This window comes from Triticum urartu, chromosome 2 (assembly GCF_003073215.2).
Source record: "Triticum urartu cultivar G1812 chromosome 2, Tu2.1, whole genome shotgun sequence".
Taxonomy (NCBI): Eukaryota; Viridiplantae; Streptophyta; class Magnoliopsida; order Poales; family Poaceae; genus Triticum; species Triticum urartu.
The window spans coordinates 681,591,348-681,610,635 of NC_053023.1; the positions used below are offsets into that span (position 1 = coordinate 681,591,348).

Below are 19,288 nucleotides of genomic sequence, written 5' to 3' on the forward strand. Positions count from 1 at the left end.
TTCTTGTAGGTTTCCTCCCACACAATCTAAAATCTTTTATACTTTTTTAGTTATGATCAGGGGCACAACAAAGAATTGGCACCAGAATGATATACACACGTAGAGATCTCCACACACATCGTCATTCATCTGTTATGCAACCAGAGCACTATCACACAATGAATGCAGTTTCCAAAACCACATGTTTGCAATCCTACCTCCCACATTTGTCAATAGCAAAACAAACGCAGTACCAGTAAAACACAATAATAGCTTCACACAAACTAATGTAGCAGGATTCCCATATACTGACCCATATCATTACAATAATTTAGGTTCAGAAACACTTGCAAGGCAATCACAGGGTGGTCGACAATATGCAGAATATTACAATAATTTATGTCCCTCACACTAGAAGCATGGAGTAGCAGATATGTTCATAGATCGAAGACACGACGACCCCCCTAAGATTAATCATGTGGATTACTGAACCACAACGAAACCATCATGCGCCTACTTGCAAAATACATAGCGCCGGGAGTCTTTTGATTATTTCCAGGATGTCACTTATGGTTCGACACGACAGGGCACACTGCCATCGTTACCCACCATCGTGAGGACAGCCCGAAGGAGCTTCTTCTTCAATGCAACTGAAGCAGTCTGCGGCACATTGAACGAGTTAGTGAGACGACATACTATACACGCACAAGCATGGCTTAGGACAAAACCCCGACACACACCTCAGGGATGTTCTGCGGGTGCTGGCCAGGGACGAAATTGATGATGTGGTGCACCACCTGCATCGCCGTGTCCGTGCTGCACTCGAGAAAAAAGAAAACGGGTTCAGCTAGTTCAGCATAGCACTCGAGAAAAAACAATGATTCTAGTTCAGCTAGCCGAACATACCACTCAAAGGCACATGTAGCATGGAAACAATATGTCCACCCATTCTGCGGCACCTTCCCCTGCCCCTAGAACGTGTCACCACACTTCACAAATGCATCAAGTAGGTCCCCTGCATTTCGCAGGTGTTTAGCTTTCATCTTGCTCTCCCCTGGCTTGCAAATGTTTCGATCAATGATATGGAGGACCCTGCAAAGGATGTCAAAAGCGTAGAGACTCCACCCCTGATCCAGGTAAACAACGACCAGCCCCTGTTTTTTTGGTTAGTCAAACAAGGGGAGCCAAGTCAGTAATGCAAGAGTAATGAGGGTGTACCACATACGAAAGCATCAAAGACGCCAACAATAGCACTAACCAGGACACAGGCCACCCCTAGTGGTAGCTGAGTAAACATAGCATGGACGTCCTCACTCCTCCAGCACGAGTTTGTGTATGCAAATTTGAACTACCCACATGAGAGAATCACATTGAATCAAGAACTGGTATACTCAACGAACCAAAGGAAAAAAAATGTAAATTTGAGTACAGCAACACTCACCGCCCAATCCAGTCCAATGATTAGTCTTCCTGATGCCAGGGGACAGATCCCCAAACGCAGGATTGATTCCAACCCCTTCTTTGCAAGTGTATTATCTATACAGAACTCTTCTATCACTTCCTCCCCAGTCATTTTCAGTAGAGATGGATGCGGATGCTTGAACCACACCCTGCACAAGGAGTTCCATTTTTTGAAAGGGTCATGATATGATATATGGAGGTCCAAAGGGTCACACAAGGTTCAGTCCAGTTAGCATCGAAATCAATGGCGAAACAAATGGAACCCGGTTCACATACCTAGAAAGATCATTGAACGTCGAATCCGTGGCCCTTGCATAGAAACGCTCATCCCTTCTCTTCCCCTCCATCTCAGAAACAGCTACTCCAATTGGGTTTGCAATCGAGTAGTCTGTGGTCATCCTGTAGCATTTAGCTGACGGGCTGCACCAAACCATCCAAGCAAGGTGCTTTGCGCGAGCTCTTGACACATACAAAAAAGGCAATCTTGACACAGTCACCAACAAATCAAATCGATTCAACCAATCACTCATGTATGTCGAAATGTAGCAACAATAGGAACTACAGAATTGTGGTAGGGGGCACATACGGCGGGGGTGCAAATTTGCAGTAGGGGGAACGACCAATTGTTAGGCTCATGTCAACATCCACCGGGGCGACTTGCCCAACAATTGGTGTCCCGTTTATGAAGTCCCGAACATCATTCCCCAAATTTAAATCAAGACGCCTAGCAACATTCCCTACAAAAGAAACAGTGCCACATCCGCAAACAGTGAGATTTTGAGTTGCCATTGTATAAACATTTTTCACACGACCGCGCGGAGAGACTGGTTGATAGGAATCTTACCAAGTCCATTGCTGGCTGAACCACCTTCTCTTAGCGAGTTCCGTCGATTCAAGTCAAGGCTATCTGGGCTTGGGAATGGTCCAAAGAGGTGTCGTGCACTAGGCATCATATCAATGTGCCCACCAGGAGCAAAAGCATTCCCAACATTGTGCTCCACAGCTACAACATAAAAAAAAAAATTCACTCTCCAGACCAAAAACTTGTTCTAATCATGTCTATTCATGGTATGTTAAAAAACAGAGCAATAACTAAGGGACTCACCAGAGGGAGCACCAAAGCTGCCCACTAAGTCCGTGCCAAGTCGCTTCCGAAGAGTTGGGTTCACGAGCCTACTAGTGGATGGCCCTGTGAATATGACCAGATTAGGATATCTGTGTGACCACCCGGCATCAGGTTAACAAACATAACAATGTAGAGGGCATGATGCACAAACCTGCTGCGTAAGGCACATCCGCTTTCCCTTTAACATCATGAGGAACATCCTGACCGCCTGCTGGAATGAATTCGTTAGGCAAGATACGGCGCACAAAATAGATTCAAATGCACATTGGTTAACGAGCCCGCCAACTAACCATGATCAACATTGGTGCCCCTCGCGTCAACATTGCTATCAACGAAGCAAATCTCACCACCAATGACACGCAACTTGACATCTCCAACTTGTGAAATTGCACAACCGAGCATCTCATTGACTGAATTGACATTGTTTTCATTACGATTGTCGATCATCGCAAGCACACTAGTCATACAAGACTCAACGTGGTTCCTCAAATTCATATTCTCCTCACCAACAGAGCACACATGTGCATGCATGATTGCACTCAGATACTCTACCACCTGCACAAGGAAACAGGTCCCATCAGAGGATCAACACGCTGTGAAACGGAAAGACATACAAACAGCAAATTTACAATAGGAACATTTTTAACACAGGACATACCTCAGTTTGCCACCCCGGTAAATCAGACAAGGAAACGACCTTATCAGACACGACGACAGTGGCAGGAGCACCAACATTGAGCCTGGGAGGCAACCCGGGGTTTGTCGATTTGTCAGCATTTTCCCCATCATGGACAGCCCTCAGCTGACAGACACAAGTAAAACAAAAACGGTAAAAGAAAACATCAGACCAAGGGCTGTCAGTCAGTTTGACACATATGCATTTGCAAAGAGGATCAAAATCATCTCATATCAGCCCGATGCTCGACTTACCCCGGCCCTCCCGTACAGCCTGTGCCCTCCAATACTTCGTCCAGAAGCGTCGACACCAGCTAGTAGATTGAAGTCTTCGGCCGTGTACTTCGTTATGCGGGGGTATCCTGGTTCCAGCCCCCGCCCGGCAGCCATCGCGTCAAACGTGATGATCTGGGACATATCATATTTGAAGGTGACAAGAAACAATGTCAGTTGTATTTTTTGTATAGCTATCTTAAGAATAGGAAGGTCAATGGCGCATCAGTGCGTGTACCCGAGGGACCATCAGGAACCCCTGCAAGTGAACCGTCGTTGCACCGGCAGTCAGCTCTTGGCGCATTTTAGCCACACCAGCCATGATAACAGCCTTTATGTACCCACACCAATCAAACTCGAACATCTTGGATGGATCACGCATAGCAACAAACACCTCTGGGCTTATTGGATCATCTCTGCGATTAACTCTTGGGTTGAACAAGCATGCAGTACAGAGAAGTGCTAGAGCAGCACACTGCCTGTTGGCCTCGAAATCAATACTCAAATCGCCAGGTGAACCAAGCACGTCCTCTAGCATTCTTAACGTGATCCTATCGAGTGTTTCGTCAAGGCCCAAGGCGACGCACACGTCCCGCAGGATTTCCCGATCCGCACAGCTCGGCTCGTGCGGGAATGGGATCTCTCTGTCACCTGTCCCCAACCTAACGACATCCCTAACAAAACTAGAAGTCAGCGGACGTGAGCTGCCATCGCCCATTCGCACGGATTTCCTACCAGGTTCTACCCGAGTTGCATTCCAAAAACTGTACATTCACAATTTTTGGGAGCGATAGCATGGCGCCAAAGTCTTTCTCAAGGAAAAGCTTTTTTTGTGACTCGTTCAGGCGAGCAACAACTGCATTGACTGTCCTAGGAGAAAGATAGTTCATAACCCGGATTTTGCCGCAGTTCGCATCAGAGTCGCCGCTCGCATCTTCCTCCACGGGCGCCGGAGGGGCGCGCACCGTATCGTTCGCGCTCGGCAGCGTGGACGAGTTGCTGCCGGTCGTCGCAGCGTCCCGCGGAGCAGGATCTGCAAGCATCCAGCATGAACAAAAGAAAGAGATGCAAAACGACGGCACAACGTTCAAAGGGAAGCATGAACAAAAGAAAAAACCCACACAATGGACGAGGGGATGAGATGGAGTCTGTACCTGGCCTTCGTGATTTGGTCTCGACCAACCAGCGCTAGATCGGCAATGGTATGAACTAGGGGCCGGGGCAGAGCACGAGTGCTACTTGTTGGCGCGGGCTTGGCGAGGACGTAGCGGGACCCAGGACGTCCAATCAGCCGTAGGGGGCGCTCGTAGTATGCGGCGTAGCTCTTGTAGCTGTTTCAGGGGGCAGGAGGAGTGCTGAAAGGTTTAATGACCGCTAGCGCACAGTCCGTCGGGTAGTCTCTCCAGTCAACGCACACGCACACCACCACACGTTTAGCTTTGGTTCACCATTAAGCACCGGTAAAAGTGCTACAACTTTTATTCCAAAAGAAAACGCTTAATACACTGCTTACAACTAACCAACGACATCAATGAGTACACCAACATAAGCAAGCTACGATGTCGCACGCTTTTTAGAGCATTTTTATTGCCAGGACACTACAATGATTCGGTTCTCGCCCCCGTCGATCTGCAGTACCAGGGCGCCATAGAAGCTCGTGAGCCCTTGAGCCAAAGTAAAAACAATGATAAGAGCAGAAATCTACTCACCCAGAGGGCAACGTCGTCGTCGTCGTTCCAGGGGTCGCCATGCTCAGATCCAGCGCCCAATTTCTCGCCGGCACAGCGCGAACAGGGGGGAGGGGATTGGGAGGAGACACAGGACAGGGCCCAGGCGTGGGGGTAAACGCACGCTTTCCAGAAAGCGTGCCCTGCACAGCAGAGTAAAGAAAAGAAGATACGTCACGCCGCTCTACGAAAAGGGCCCGTCCAAGTCAGAGCCGAAACCCACAAGACCAGCCGCTGCATCTCACTTACCGCACTTGAAATGATTTCAGCGCACGGATCACCTCAATTGGACGAGCGGCAGGATATCTACGATCAGCTGCCGCTGCGTCCAGGAAGGCCGCTCTCCGGTCTTCAGAGCCTATTATGACGGGGCATTTGTAAATATCCCGTTGCCTTACCGGTGATTTAGTGCAAATTTCAAGCTTTGCTAAGCAACAATGTAGTCCAAGGAATAAGGTGACAAGTATGCTTTTTGATTTTCTTTTCTGTTAGCTTTGTATCTTGTTGTCATTTCATTATACTAGCAAGTATTCCTTCATAATTATATAAAATGCCTTTTGAATGTTTTGTTTCTTCTAATGTATGGTTTTCATTGGCCTCCTTCTTCTTCGTGATCCCTCTTTCTTCATCATTTAAAAAATTAAAAATCACCCGCTCATCTTAAAGAGAATGTATTTGTTTCTCATTTTGCTCCTCCTTCATTGTGCTCCCCTTCTCCGTAGCCCCATTCCACAACCTAGTTTTGCATTGCTAATTACCTCTCTAAAACCCCAACTGATGGTCTAAGAAAAGACCCACTACTACTCCTAGTAACTAGTTTAGGTAGTAGTTGTGGCCACAAACTCGGTACTTCGGTAGTGCTAGATGGAAAAACTCGGAAGTACCAAGGCAATGAAAAACTGACAAGTTGAGTGGCAATAGTGCAATACATGAGGATTTTGGTTGAGGATCTTATCTTTGGGTTCAAGCACCCCTCATTATTGTACAAAATGTCCTGAACTCAAATATAAATCTTGGCTTAACCAAAAGACTATAAAGTACTCCCTCCGTTCCTAAATATAAGTCCTTGTAGAGATTTTACTATGGACCACATACGGAGCAGGTGGGCAACCACTTGAAGGAACAAAAAGTAGGTGATGTTGCCACTCAAATATGAGAACTGATTTTCTACAATAAATTTGAAAAAATATTGGTACATAATTGGTTTGTTAATTTAGTTAATTACCAAAACCGAATAGAGGTTCATAAGATGCACTCTTGGTTTTTCAATAGTGGATAATATATAAAAAGTCACGAAGGTATCAGTTAGAACTGACATTTGCAACAACGTCAATATATCAAGGATGCATATAATCAAATATTTAGAAACTAAAAGAGAAAAAGCAACGGTGATTTGCAACAAGTAGCAACACCGACCATCCCTTGACGCACATGGATGCAAGAATGATTCTCCAAAAGCAGCACCTTCATGAAATAAACAACGCACAAGCGCTGCCTGTTGCCGAATCCAACCACTTAAAGTTGGATCATAAATTAAAGATCACGTGCGAGCAACATCCAGCCAATGCCTTGAACAAGGGAATAATGTGACACCGTCGTTGCTAATAAACCAATTAAGGCCAAACATAGGTGTTTCATCACAAAGCTCGAGACTAGACACTCAAGAAAGCACCACCAAACACAAAGTCACATGTGTTGTCGCTTTCACTTTCTAATCCAAAAATGATGATGCCGGCGTGCACGACTTTGACGTGGACATTACCAACAAGAGTGGCTTGTGGAGCAAAGGGCACCCAAGTAGCAAATGGGACACTGATCACATATCGTTTAACAAGAGAGGAAGGTCAATAGCACAGCCAACATCCCACATTGGGGATGCTTTGATAGCCTCGCACCCCTATCACAAGTGATAGCAAATATAGATCTAGGAATGACCATTGGCCTAAGGCGGATCAACCACATGGGCCACTTCGCCACAACAACGCCTCACACTACCACGATCTGCCACCGGCAGCTCCGCTAGCACCGCAAAAACAACTCGCATGGACACAAGATAGTCGGATTGAGCCACGAGAAGTCGCGGGGCTCCACACACGAGGCCAAATGAGACCCGCCATGCCATGCCGCTAATTTCTACTAACATCCACTGTTTCCACTTGGGCACCTCCACTGAGAGGATCCCACCGTCCTCTTCACCGGCAGCAACCTCCAAAGGCAGCATATGAGAGGGGAGAGATGATGATGTGTGTGGGGGGGGGGGGGGGGGGGGGGGGGCTAGGGCTTGCCCCTGGAGGGGGCGACACTAGGACGCCGGATCAACACTTATCCATGTGTTAACATAACAAAAAAAAGCACACTAGTGTTTTTCCTTTTGATATGTTTCAAACTTTCAATAATACTATGAACCAAACTAGCGTTGTTACCTCTGACTCTAACTAACAAACATGTTATAACCCAACAAACCAAACACCTAACATTTTCTTGATTTTCTTGCTTTCCAACCTGGCGTAGTGACATTACCGAAAAAGGGTTTCCTCCCACTTTGTATTCCAAAGCAAACCATCATTGTACACATCGCAATGCTGGGGCGAGCAGCACATCACGCCCAAAAGAAAAAGAAGAAGAAACAAATGCCAACAGCGGCAGCTCGACAAAGCGCGGAAGACCCGCGACCACTGCACCCTCCGGAAACAAATCACCACAGCCTGAAGCTCCGATCTACCGCGTACCAAGCAGCACCTCCAAGAAGGGATGCGACGCCAACGACACTGCTGCCCGGACAAGTCCTAGGGTTTCCCACAGTACGCGGAGGGAGGTGGGGGATGGCTACTACCGACACCCTCCAAGAAGGAATAGTGGCACCCGCCGGTGTCACCGCATCGGAGCCGGATGAACCGGCAAGGATTTCTCCTGCACTCCAAACCCCACCGTCCAGCCGGAGCCGACCAACCAAACCACAGCCCAACACCATGCGCCATCACGGTTGCGCCGCCACCCACGTCGTCTCACTGCGAGCACCAACACGAGGCCAAGAGGACCGGAGAGAAGAACCAAGCGATGGGAGCAGCATCACCAAGGCCGAGCGGGAGGGAACCACCTCCACCGCCGTCGTGCCGTCGCGGTAGCCGACTGGACATGGCAGCGGGGCATACCAGACCACCCCTAGCCCGGCCAGGCCCGCTAAACCCCGCCGGCCACGCTGCAGCAGGCTGGCGTCGGCGCCGCCAGCACCCCGCCGTTCATCGCCGCTCCCCCACCTCCCGGGAGTCACGCCGCAGACCCGTCCCGGGCCCAGATCTGGGCCGAGAGCCGCCGCCAGGCCGCACCGCTGTGCCACCCCGCCGCCAACGACGGCGCCACCGCCCAGCCGCCTGCCCACGCGGTGCCGGGGAACCCTGCCGCCAGCCAGACCGCTGCTGCCTAGGAGCACCCCTCGGTGCAGCTCCGCCCCATGCCGGAGAGCCACCGGGAGGGAAGGTCAGGGGGCCGCTGCCACCAGCGTCCCCGGGGCCAGGCCGGCCACAGGTGCCAGCGATGGTGGCGGGGAGGAAGGGGAGAGGGGGGCTGGAGGAGGAGGAGGTCGCGCGCGGCCGGTCGCCCGCCGGGGCGACGCGGTCGCGAGAGGAGAGGGAGGGTTCCTGATACTTTTCACATTAAGAAGATGAAGACGTCGCGTAGTGACATTCAACCAACAAAGAAACATGCTGCTAACTCCAGAGCGCCATTCGTGGAACCCACTTAAGCAAAACAACATAAAGGATAATCAGTAGGGTACAGTACTCGAAGAAGAACACTGCGAATCTCCCATGAACAAACACGTACGTGATCCCTAAGCATGCCTAAACAAGTTCATATACACAACTACATCAACTGTGGCCTACAGTATAAGTATGTCCAGAGTCTGAAACACTCCCAAGGCACCTTTCCTCAGCTGGCATTTTGTGCCTGGTCCTGCTCAATGAAGTCCAGCGCTTGCTCCTTGGATACCACGTCGATGTAGCTCACTCTGCTCTTGTGCGCCACACCGTATATCTTATCCGCAACTTTCAGAATCTCTGGCCTGAATGTGGTTGCGATGAACTGGGTGTCCGCCATGTCAGCCAGACGTCGCACCACATCTACAGCAACACTTAAGGAAAACATCAATAAGCTTCCTCCGAACGCGATGAACATTTGAACAAATATTACAGAGACTTGGTTAGAAAAACAGGCACATCAAGATTCTTCTATGGTGATGATAAACAGTCAAGCCAAAGAAAAAAAATTAAGGATACTGCCGACGGCTGTTCTGTACTGAGAATCCAGAGCGGCGTCGATCTCGTCAAAGAGGTAGAACGGAGCCGGATCACATCGTTGGATGGCAAAGATCAGTGTCAATGCCACCACTGTCTTCTGTCCCCCGGACAACTGTTTCATGGACTGAGTGTCTCCCTTGCCAGTGAAGGAAACCTGAAACGTGATTGAGCACGATCATCCAAACAGGGCGCGATCACCATAATAATTCAGGAATAGCATCACAACATCATCTGGATTTTTATGATGGGGTTAGAATATATTTCATGAATGCATAGAAGACCTCTGCAAAGAACACATGCCTTGACTTTCACGCCAATGTATCTGTCGATTCTCCCTTTAGGATCTGCTTCACGAGGCCCGTCCTCATCATTGTCATCGTCCTCGGCATCACCATCCTACAAAAATCGAGGGGAGTTAGGAAGTCTGAGAATATAATTTATCTTTCAAACACACATGTGAAATAACAAAAATCAGAGTGTTCAGAGAAACCCCAAAAGATTAAGAAGATTCTTCTTATAAAGAAGTATACGTAATGGATAAGAAGCCAAAAGTGCAAGAAATAGAACAAAGGTTGGTGGGCAAACAAAGGAAAAGAAACCTTTTTCTTCATCATAACCAAGGCTCCATGGCCACCTTGCACTAATTCAGAGAACACTTCGCGGAAGTGCCTTGCAACTCCTTTAAATGTGCGTTCGATCAATTCATCCTTTTTTTGGTCTAAAAGCGATATCAAGTCTCGAATTTTCTGCCATTCCAAGCAGCAGATTTTATGAGATTACAGGCTTAGGATGATCATAATGGAAACAGGTTTTACTGATCAAAAAGCTTACCTTGTCACCAAGGGCAAGTTCATCCCGTCTTCTCCGCAGTTGATCGCGTTGTTCATTGAAGTTCACATACTGGTCAAGAGCCTTTTGGTTGACATGACTAAATTGCTTCAACTGCTCATTGCGGTCATGAAGCAGCTTCTGCAGCAGCAGCCTATCTTTTCCCTTGTACCTATATTTTTGCCAGGAAAAAAGATGAGCTAACACGGTATCATCGCACCGCCTTATTTATGTGCTGATAATCACTAGTACATGATAATGAACCATACGAAAAAAAGGGCTCCACATTGTGCAACTGACTCAGCAAGTTTAGCAGCTTAAGAAAAATGGAAACATACTTTTCAAAAGCATCAGCGGGCAACGAGCCCAAATCTCGCATCTTTTTCATACACTCTGCTTGCTTGGCCAGATGCATTCTCCTTCTGTTCATCAACTGTTCCAAGTCGTTCGCTGCATCTTGCACAGTCTGCTCCAAATTAGCTTGAACCACCTGTGTTTCATATGTACACGTTATATAACAAGTCAACATTATACAAATTAAAACCCCGGAAAACAATCTTTCTGTATAAGTTACCTTCAGATCATCCCTTTGTTTTTTCAGTTGCTCCATCTTTCCCATAAAGTCATTAATTGCATCAATATTAGCTGCCCAAATTAAATATCATTTAAGGGTTAAGGCGCATCTCCATCTAGTAAAACACAAAAGTGGAAGAAAAGTCAACCGATGCTGATATACCCTGCAGAAGTGTAGTCAACTCATCAAGATTGCTCTTCGACTGTTTCAGCTGTTGCTCTTTTGATTTGACTTCAAGAGACAAGGCTTCAGAATCTGCAGATGAAATTATCGCTTCCAGCTCTTCTTGACGCCTCGTCAGATTAGTTGATAAATTGGTCTCCAGTTCTTCTTTTCTTGTTTCAATCTGTATTACATAATAATTTTCACTTTTGTTAGAGCTAATAGACTTCTGCTTCTGTACAAGCATGGTTACAAAGCTTCATTAGACAACCTCAATGCGATTGTTTTTACACAAGAGAAACTTCTCCTTCAATGCAGCAATTTCAGGATTCAATCGCGAAAGGAGATCTCTTTCTTCTGATGTTAGCTGGTCAATCAGTTCTGTTCCCATCTCATTATTTTTCGTTGCAATGCCAGATTGGATTTGCTCAATTTGGTTGCGGATGTTGTCGAGTGATTTTTCCTGCAAGGTAGAAACTATAAGGCTAAGGCTACATTCCAGACACAATTACAGCAGGAGTAAATAAGGATTCACATATGTAAGGACATCTAGACCAATACTAATAATACTCCTTAACAAAAAAAGAAGGGGAGTCTACCATCAGCAATGAAGAAACAAAGTAGAACTGATTAAGTACCTTCTTTCCAAGGGCTTTCTCAAGTAATCCTTTTTGCTTCATTGCCCTGGTAATATCATCCTTAAACTGTTCCAACTCCGACTTGGCATGATCACGTTCGGCATCCACTTGTTGATGTTTGGTAACTAAATCCATGATTTTTCTATGTATATGTATGGGAAGTTAAGAAAGAGAACTCGTGGATGTATAAGAGTTTTCTTGCAGATAAACAGTAAACATCTGGAGAACTTATCAAATTTTCTTCACACATTCAAATTATTTTGGACATGGAGCCAACAAAATAGAAGCAACCAACATGAAGTTTATTTTGGACATGGAGCAAACAAAATAGAAGCAAGCAACATGAAGTCGTAAGTTTCAGTAAACTGTGGTGTACTGGTAACTGAGTACGCACACATCCATATGCTTTGATCAAGTGTAAGGCGGCACAAACATCAGATCATTCTGCAATAGTGGTTAAACCTATGTAGGGTTCATACTTATTTCTATGTAAATAGTGACAATGAGCTCCAATGCAAGCAACGAATCTCAGATTAAAATGTGGAATGAAAAACCTGAACTATTTTGCCCGCCAGGCCTGCGGTAAGAAGCACTAGCAGATGTATATTTAGCTGCAGCGGACGTACTACAAGGAAAGAACATGTAGTCTTTGCACTAGACTCTTGCAGGAGAAATAGGAATATCATTAAACCAAAGCAGGATATCTTGCAGCTCTTTTCCCAGATTATGCAGATGCACTGTCTTTTCCTGGATTGTTGTTTTATTGTCCCTAATTATTTTTACATACTTCAATCTTGAGCGCCTATAGTCAAAGAAACCTCCTGTCATACCACCATCACTTGAAACTTGATCACCTGAGAATAATCGGAGTGTCGATTTATGTGTTAACAATAATATCATTACAAGGACAAGTCAAGAGGAAGAGTTTAGAGCTACCATCAAGTGTGATGCAATCTAGATCATTGCTGCGTGCAACCCTGGTCGCAGTTTCCAGGTCCCGGCATATAACTGTCCTACCAAAAATCTGACAGAAGTTTCAAAGTTGGCTAAAAATGGATTGTATGAAGGTGAAAAGAAGTGCAACTTTGAAATAATAAGTTACCAAAAAATCTAGCCTAGGTGATTGTAGGAGTGAAGCTACTTAATATGGATGAGGATGGGTCACTGGTAAGCATGTAGAAATGCCATAACCACCCTAAAAAAGTGCTCTAAAAGGTAAACATGCACAAATGGAAACATGGGAATGAAGAGACCAATATTTCGAAGCAACACAAGACCTTATTATATAGTTTTTAATAAGACTCCAACTGACACCCTTGGGTGCCATGGAAGCACCCCCCCCCCCCTTCCAGTAATGCAAAATAATTTTTACTATGTACTTAACACTAGTTATCTGACAAGTTAATGCTATTTTAGGACTATTTGTTGAGATTATGATGATGTTTAGACCAAATTATAGTATCTATAGTGTAAATTTTCAATATCAAGGACATGCAAGACATCACCGAACAAGGATATTCATATACAACTATTAGATAATTTGACATGGCACTTGTAACTCGAGAGATTTTTTTGGGTGCCAAGACACCAAGCAAACAAAGGCAAGATGGATACACGAGATGACAATAAAAAGGAGGCATTCAACGCAAACTAAGGGTAAAATTGACCAGAATAGTAGAGCCTGAACTAAATTAACCATGATAGCCCAATAAAAGATGTATTGGAAGGAGAAAATAACAGAAAAAACTTGAATCACCAGTTCAAAAGCGGGGCGATGCTCGGCACGGTACTTTAACCTCTTCAACAGTGGAACAAAATCAGAACTTTGTGGAATATTGACGCGCGGAGCATACACTCTGTTCAGTGGTATGAAAGTCACCCGTCCATCTCTATCTTCCTCTTTGTCTGATGAAGGTCCATCTTTACCTTTCCTCCATATATCAATTATATCCGTTGATATGTCGTCATTTGCAACCACCACATGGAACAAGCTAATTCACATCAGTAAAGAGTAGGTTATTCAACAGTAAATGGTGAAATGGAGGGAAAGGGATTCAAGATAAGAGGGCAGTTGAGGACCTATTTCCAGCAGCGACCTCAACAGCTGTAAAAAACTTCTCTTCGCAGTCAATTAGTTCTATTACTGGACCAAAAACTCCTTTCAAACCACGTTCCCTGACTATTTTGCTAGCGTAATTCAGGCCTCTCCTGGTATCCTGTGGAAGAAAACAAAATTAGCACCATGCAAAAATAGCTTTTAAGCGGTCCTTGCAGAGAACAATTAGCAATGCTACAGTATATGCCAAAAGAGGTGATCCGTAACTTAAAATCCGAAGATACTAAACGCAAATTGCAAAACAAAATCAGGTTTTTTCTGTACTATATATTGCAGAATCTGTGTACGTCTGTTCTTACTAGGGGTGCAAGAGGCATTCCTCTTCGTCCCGCTGAACTTACCAATTAGCTCATAATTTTCTGATCACTTGCCTAAAATTAACACTACATTGTATTATGGTATTGTCCACCGGCCCGACTGCTTGCGTTCCTAGGAGAGTATTTTTGATTTCTTATTCAACAATTGGAGGTTGTTTATATGTTCCTGACTAGCATGAACCAGCATCAGTAAGAATGCCTCACTAGAGTGAACACACATCAGTATATCGCATTCTCAAGAATCAGGCTAACCAGCAGCAACATTATAAAATAAAAATCATTGAAATTTTGTAGTTGAAACAACCAAGCAATGCACAATCAAACTAGAGAATATAATTTTTTTTCAGTTATAATACGGCATCCTGTCCTGGAATCATTTATAGATGTGTATACATGATATGCAATATGCAAGTACGTACATAGGAATAATAATAGAAACCCTTGGAAAGTAATACATCAGAACCACTAATTAATACGTATTAATTAACAAAAAATATGTACAAAATGATACATTTGGCATACCCTGGGTGTGGCATAGTCAAGACTCTTCTGTGCCTTCACAATATCTTCCTTTAGCCTATCGATTTCAGCTGTTACGCTATTTTCCTGCTTCCACAATGATCTGTGACATTTACTTTCTACTTAGTATATAAAGTCTAAAGCAACACATCTTCAATCAAATCACAAAGTTGTAGATGTTAAGAAATGTGCGCACTTCCTTTCATCTTGAAGTGCATCTTTCTGCTGCATAAAGTCATTATAATCCTTTTGTCTGTTTGCAAGAGCAGACTCTAACTTGCCGGATTCACTTCTCCGAGACTCGATGTAGTTCGTCAAGCTATTAATTTCACCTGTAAGTTTCTGAATCTCTTCTTCGAGTAAGCTTTCCTGTCATAACAGAAAATCCAATTGATGAGTAGAGTAGCACATCAAAACAAAGGTCCAGAATGAAACTTGAAGCATCAAACAGGTCACTGGTTCAGTACCTGCTTTTTATTTGATGAAAGTACACGCTCGAGATCATGAATTTCTTTCTGAAGCCACTTATCTCTGGCAGCCTCATTCTTAAACTGAGTTGCCCTCCCCTGCTTTTGGTACAATACGCTCAGCTGCTTCTCGCGGTCCGTTATGCTATCCCCACAAAGTGTGACGTGTCAAAATGAATATCCATCAACAGGTAAAATTTATCTGTTATGTTTTACCTTTTTGACATCTCCTCCTCTTCCTGCAATTTGGCCTGGTGTGCATTACTAATTTCGGCCAATTCAGAATTTGACCTTTCACTCTCTTTCCTCATACTGTGTAAATCCTTCGCAGCTTCATCCTAACGATCGAATCCTTTTAGTGTGGAAACAAAACAAAATTACTCAAATCCATGAAAATCTAAAAGTGCGGAATACCTTTGCTCGTTTTTCATTTGAAATTCTGTCTTCTATATCTCTCAGATCCAGTTCAATCTGAGTAACTAGCTTTAGTGCTTTAGTACGCTTCTTCTCGGCATCTTCCTTTTGAGACTTGATTTCATCTATCCCTTCTGTACAGACTTCTATTTCTTTATCAAAACTCTTGACCTTCTCACGTACATCTGCCACTTCATCATCCGCATTAGACAACATTTCAGAAAATTTTCTTCGATCATCATCCATCTAACAAGAGACAAATCAAATGAAGTGAGTAGAATAAGCATTACATTATACAACAGGATCGATGTTTTAAATAGGTTGGATCTAGGGTATCTCCTTTTGGAGACAATGCCTTGTGCAATGGCTAAGATCCATGGAGTTAACATTCAAATTGATAGAGCGTGTATTATGGCACAGCATGAGAATGCTTACAAGACTGTGCGGAGAAGCATCTTACACATTTCCAGAAATGCTACTGAAGGAATACAGGTGTTGTTCAACAAAGGAAATGGAGAATATCATCCATTAACAATTGTTTGTCTTCAATATTTATTTTTGTTTTTGTTGTGTCACTTAATTCATAAGTCCACAAAAGTGGGAGCTCATGTTATGTGTCACTATGCTTCATATAGTATTTCTAGTTTTCTAGACTCGAGTTTTCTGAGCATTGATGAGGAGCTCCAACAATTGTGGAAGACAGTCAAACAGTGATACTCAGGTGATCGTTTGAGTGGGAAATGTTAATGATGTGTTCAGCCTTCAATCATTTTGTAATGAGACTATTCAAATTTACCTGACAGAACATAATAATATCCAAGGTGAAACTATGTAACAGAAGGGAAAGACTTACTGAAACTAATTCGTTTTTAGTATCATTCAGTTCATGGTCCAACAGATTATACTCAAGTGATCTTCTTTCTTTGTCCAGCTCCTGGTACTTCACTAGTTCGTCTTTCTCTTCATCAAGTTCTCTCAATCTTTCCTCCAGGTAGTGGACAGTTTGACCAATCTGCTTCCTTTTATGGGCTGTTAATCAAATAATTAATGGACGTCTCAACACATAGAAAAAATATACAGATATTTTTTGGTGATTTAAACTCGCCTGTTTCTTGCAATATTTTCAAGCTCTCCCGACGCCTATCTTCATAAACACGCGTACCACCAATCTCTTTGAGAAGATCCAGTCGTTCAGAATCCTTCATTAGAGTAAGGGATGCAATCTACACATGAAAACTTTGTTAATATCATATTTGGACACATCACAGGAACAATCAGATGAAAACAATATTTACCTTCCCCTGCTGGACAATATAGTATGGATTAGAACGAGAGAAGCCAGCACTCTCCAGCAGGTTCATGACTTCAGTTTTACTGAACATGGTAGCAACAAGTGGGTCTCAGCAAGCGACAAGATACAACACTACTAACCAGTGTATATCATAAGACATACTCCGTCCGAAAAAGCTTGCCCTCAAATGGATGTATCTATCACCAAGTTAGTGCTAGATACATCCATTTGAGGGACAAACTTGGGACAAGCTTTTTCGGACGGAAGGAGTACCTAACATGTTTCCCATCCAGGTAGTATTCATCCTTCTTTGAAGAAACCGTCCTCCGCAGGCGTACCTCTTCTCTATCAACCTGCAGGAAATTGTACAGTTTAGAGGATCTTCTGAGTCTCTAGAGCAGCCATATAGGTGGAGAGGAAAGTAGTATCTGTAATGATTTGCACACACTCATGCTGAATAAATCAGAGGACTTACTGGAATACGGTTGTCCGAATTATCAAACAGTATCTCGACAAAGGCAGATATAACCGAGTGTCCAGCACCTTCCTGGAAATGGACACTAGTATCAAACACCAGTCACTTGTTTCGACTATTCAGATTTGATCGAAGAAAAGACGAGACATACATGGAGAAGAGCTCCCCTATCCTCACTGCGCAGGTTCTGAAACATGTCGCTTAGGACAAAGCGTATAGCTAGAGCATTTATCATGGCCAAATTAGGAAGAAAGCAGCATGTAAGTGTCAACAAGCATAAGCAAGAATAGTAATTCAGCATAACCGTGCGTTTGAAAATATTACCGTGGAAAAAGTTCGATTTGCCAGATCCATTTGCACCAACTGCGACAAACAGTTAAATCAATGAAATTCATTAAGAGCACAAAATTATGCAGTGGACTCCGAAGTGGATTTCTATCATACTTAGAATTAAAATTTGATACTTCACCGATGTGTCAATCGGGAAAGATTTGAAATCAGTACCATCATGCCAATAATGGAGGCACAGAAGACTAATATGTTTTAACCAACAAAAATCATTGGAGGAACACATTTAATTAATTTAATTTGAACCGTGTACGCAAGTTTAGAGGAGATTGCTAAAACTCAGAGTAGCAATTAGACATTGAATTGATTCTTGGATTAACAACTACTGTAGTGTTGATCATTGCTACAAGTCTGCAAGTTGCCAATTTGATTGACGGGCTGATAGAAACAGCATTTAAGTTAGCCATGAACCAGCTTTTTAACCGAGAAGAACCTCGGTACTCTATAGCTAGCCAAGTTGGTTAATTACAGGGAGGAATATGTTTGGATTACCAACTACGTTAACTTTGGGGCTGAAAGGGTCAGTTGAGGTCTCCTCCCTGTAGCTCTTAAACCCTTGAATTACCACCTGCGTAGACAGCCATTAATTACGTCAAGATGAAGCAGTGATATGACGGCAGTTGCCCAGCAGAGTTACCTTCTTGATATACATGGTTCAGATGGGGAGCGAGAGAGAGATCACGCCACAATTTAATTCTGCCAAAGATAGGACGATCAATCGTGAGCACAGCATCCAGGAGAAGAAGTATACTAAAATTCTAGCAAATGAGTGCAACTGCCGCGCGCACCAAGGTGGTAATGTTTGGTTCAAAACCGCAAGGTGGCGACGGCGGCGGAAACGCGGCGTCCCGGAGAGGAAGAACGTACGGTAACTGCGCGTGATCGTGGCCACGCGCGCGCGTGAGAGGCGGAGGGTGTTGGTGGAGGGGGTGGGAGCGCGCAGCGGGATGGAGGCGTCGGCGATGACGCTTACGATGCACGGCACGGTTGCGGCAGCGCTCTAGGGCATCCGGCCGGTGGTGGACTGGACTACGGGAGGAGTTGAGAGCCACGATGGTAGTAGACGACTCGCGAGGAAAGAGGAAGGAAAGGCACGGGAAATCAGGACGGAGGAGAAAGGAAGTTACGGCAAAAGAGGGAGACTTAATTTGGCTCCAGAGAGCAGATAATTTCCTTTTAGCATATTTTTATCCAATGCGGTAAGCAACCTGAAAACAGACAATGTCAAGAAATGAGTGCACCGTTCGTCGTAACTGAAAACAGACATTTTTCGTGTCCCTTGCCTCGGTGAACCAACACGTGGTTCGATGGTTAGGAGGGTGGCTGTATGGTGCAGAGCAACTCATCGGCATTACCATGAACCTATATCAACCCCATAAGCTTTAACTCGACTAACGATAAGAGCTCGGGCACGCCCATCGTAACTGAGGTACATAAACTCTCACCCATTTGAACTCCCTATGCATTTTCAAACAATCAAATCGATCTTATTCGGGAACCAACCTATGGTTGAATGACTTCGTAAATCTTAAGATAATATGCCTCTCGGAGGTGCTCATAGGACTAGGGTATGCGTTCATAGGGGTGAGTGTATGCATGTATG

The 19,288-nt window shown here is 44.5% G+C and overlaps 2 protein-coding genes across 2 annotated transcripts; both read right to left on the reverse strand.

Moving 5' to 3' along the window:
- Window positions 1-253: 253 nt before the first annotated feature.
- Window positions 254-4,870, reverse strand: LOC125534075. Its single transcript, XM_048697373.1, has 15 exons — window positions 4,669-4,870; window positions 3,753-4,547; window positions 3,497-3,649; window positions 3,225-3,368; window positions 2,857-3,121; window positions 2,718-2,774; window positions 2,546-2,629; window positions 2,285-2,443; window positions 2,027-2,177; window positions 1,717-1,899; window positions 1,421-1,589; window positions 1,238-1,327; window positions 886-1,133; window positions 720-795; window positions 254-639 (listed from the first exon to the last, which is right to left on the reverse strand). Exons 2-13 carry the CDS (start codon window positions 4,284-4,286, stop codon window positions 951-953), a joined length of 2,172 nt encoding a protein of 723 aa, XP_048553330.1. The 5' UTR covers window positions 4,287-4,547; window positions 4,669-4,870; the 3' UTR covers window positions 254-639; window positions 720-795; window positions 886-950.
- Window positions 4,871-9,121: 4,251 nt separating this feature from the next.
- LOC125534076 (structural maintenance of chromosomes protein 3-like) lies at window positions 9,122-18,337 on the reverse strand. The gene is made up of 29 exons (XM_048697374.1): window positions 18,323-18,337; window positions 18,178-18,253; window positions 17,662-17,700; window positions 17,489-17,556; window positions 17,338-17,409; window positions 17,136-17,215; window positions 16,867-16,945; window positions 16,677-16,794; window positions 16,425-16,600; window positions 15,572-15,817; window positions 15,374-15,495; window positions 15,158-15,302; window positions 14,887-15,059; window positions 14,694-14,793; window positions 13,818-13,954; window positions 13,665-13,729; window positions 13,495-13,631; window positions 12,675-12,762; window positions 12,443-12,592; window positions 11,739-11,890; window positions 11,372-11,563; window positions 11,101-11,284; window positions 10,939-11,009; window positions 10,703-10,854; window positions 10,368-10,536; window positions 10,136-10,282; window positions 9,837-9,932; window positions 9,516-9,690; window positions 9,122-9,359 (listed from the first exon to the last, which is right to left on the reverse strand). The coding sequence occupies exons 1-29, from the start codon at window positions 18,335-18,337 to the stop codon at window positions 9,169-9,171; spliced, it is 3,615 nt and encodes a 1,204-aa protein (XP_048553331.1). The 3' UTR covers window positions 9,122-9,168.
- Window positions 18,338-19,288: the final 951 nt, after the last annotated feature.

Coding starts and splice junctions, on each gene's coding strand:
- LOC125534076 (XM_048697374.1), bottom strand. Junction 15,818..16,424: donor CTAAAAACGAATTAGTTTCA/GTAAGTCTTTCC, acceptor GTCTCTTGTTAG/ATGGATGATGATCGAAGAAA. Junction 15,060..15,157: donor TTTCATCAAATAAAAAGCAG/GTACTGAACCAG, acceptor CTGTTATGACAG/GAAAGCTTACTCGAAGAAGA.
- LOC125534075 (XM_048697373.1), bottom strand. CDS start 4,286: ATGTACAGTTTTTGGAATGCAACTCGGGTAGAACCTGGTAGGAAATCC. Junction 3,650..3,752: donor GGTTCCTGATGGTCCCTCGG/GTACACGCACTG, acceptor GATATGTCCCAG/ATCATCACGTTTGACGCGAT. Junction 1,328..1,420: donor TCATTGGACTGGATTGGGCG/GTGAGTGTTGCT, acceptor TCATGTGGGTAG/TTCAAATTTGCATACACAAA.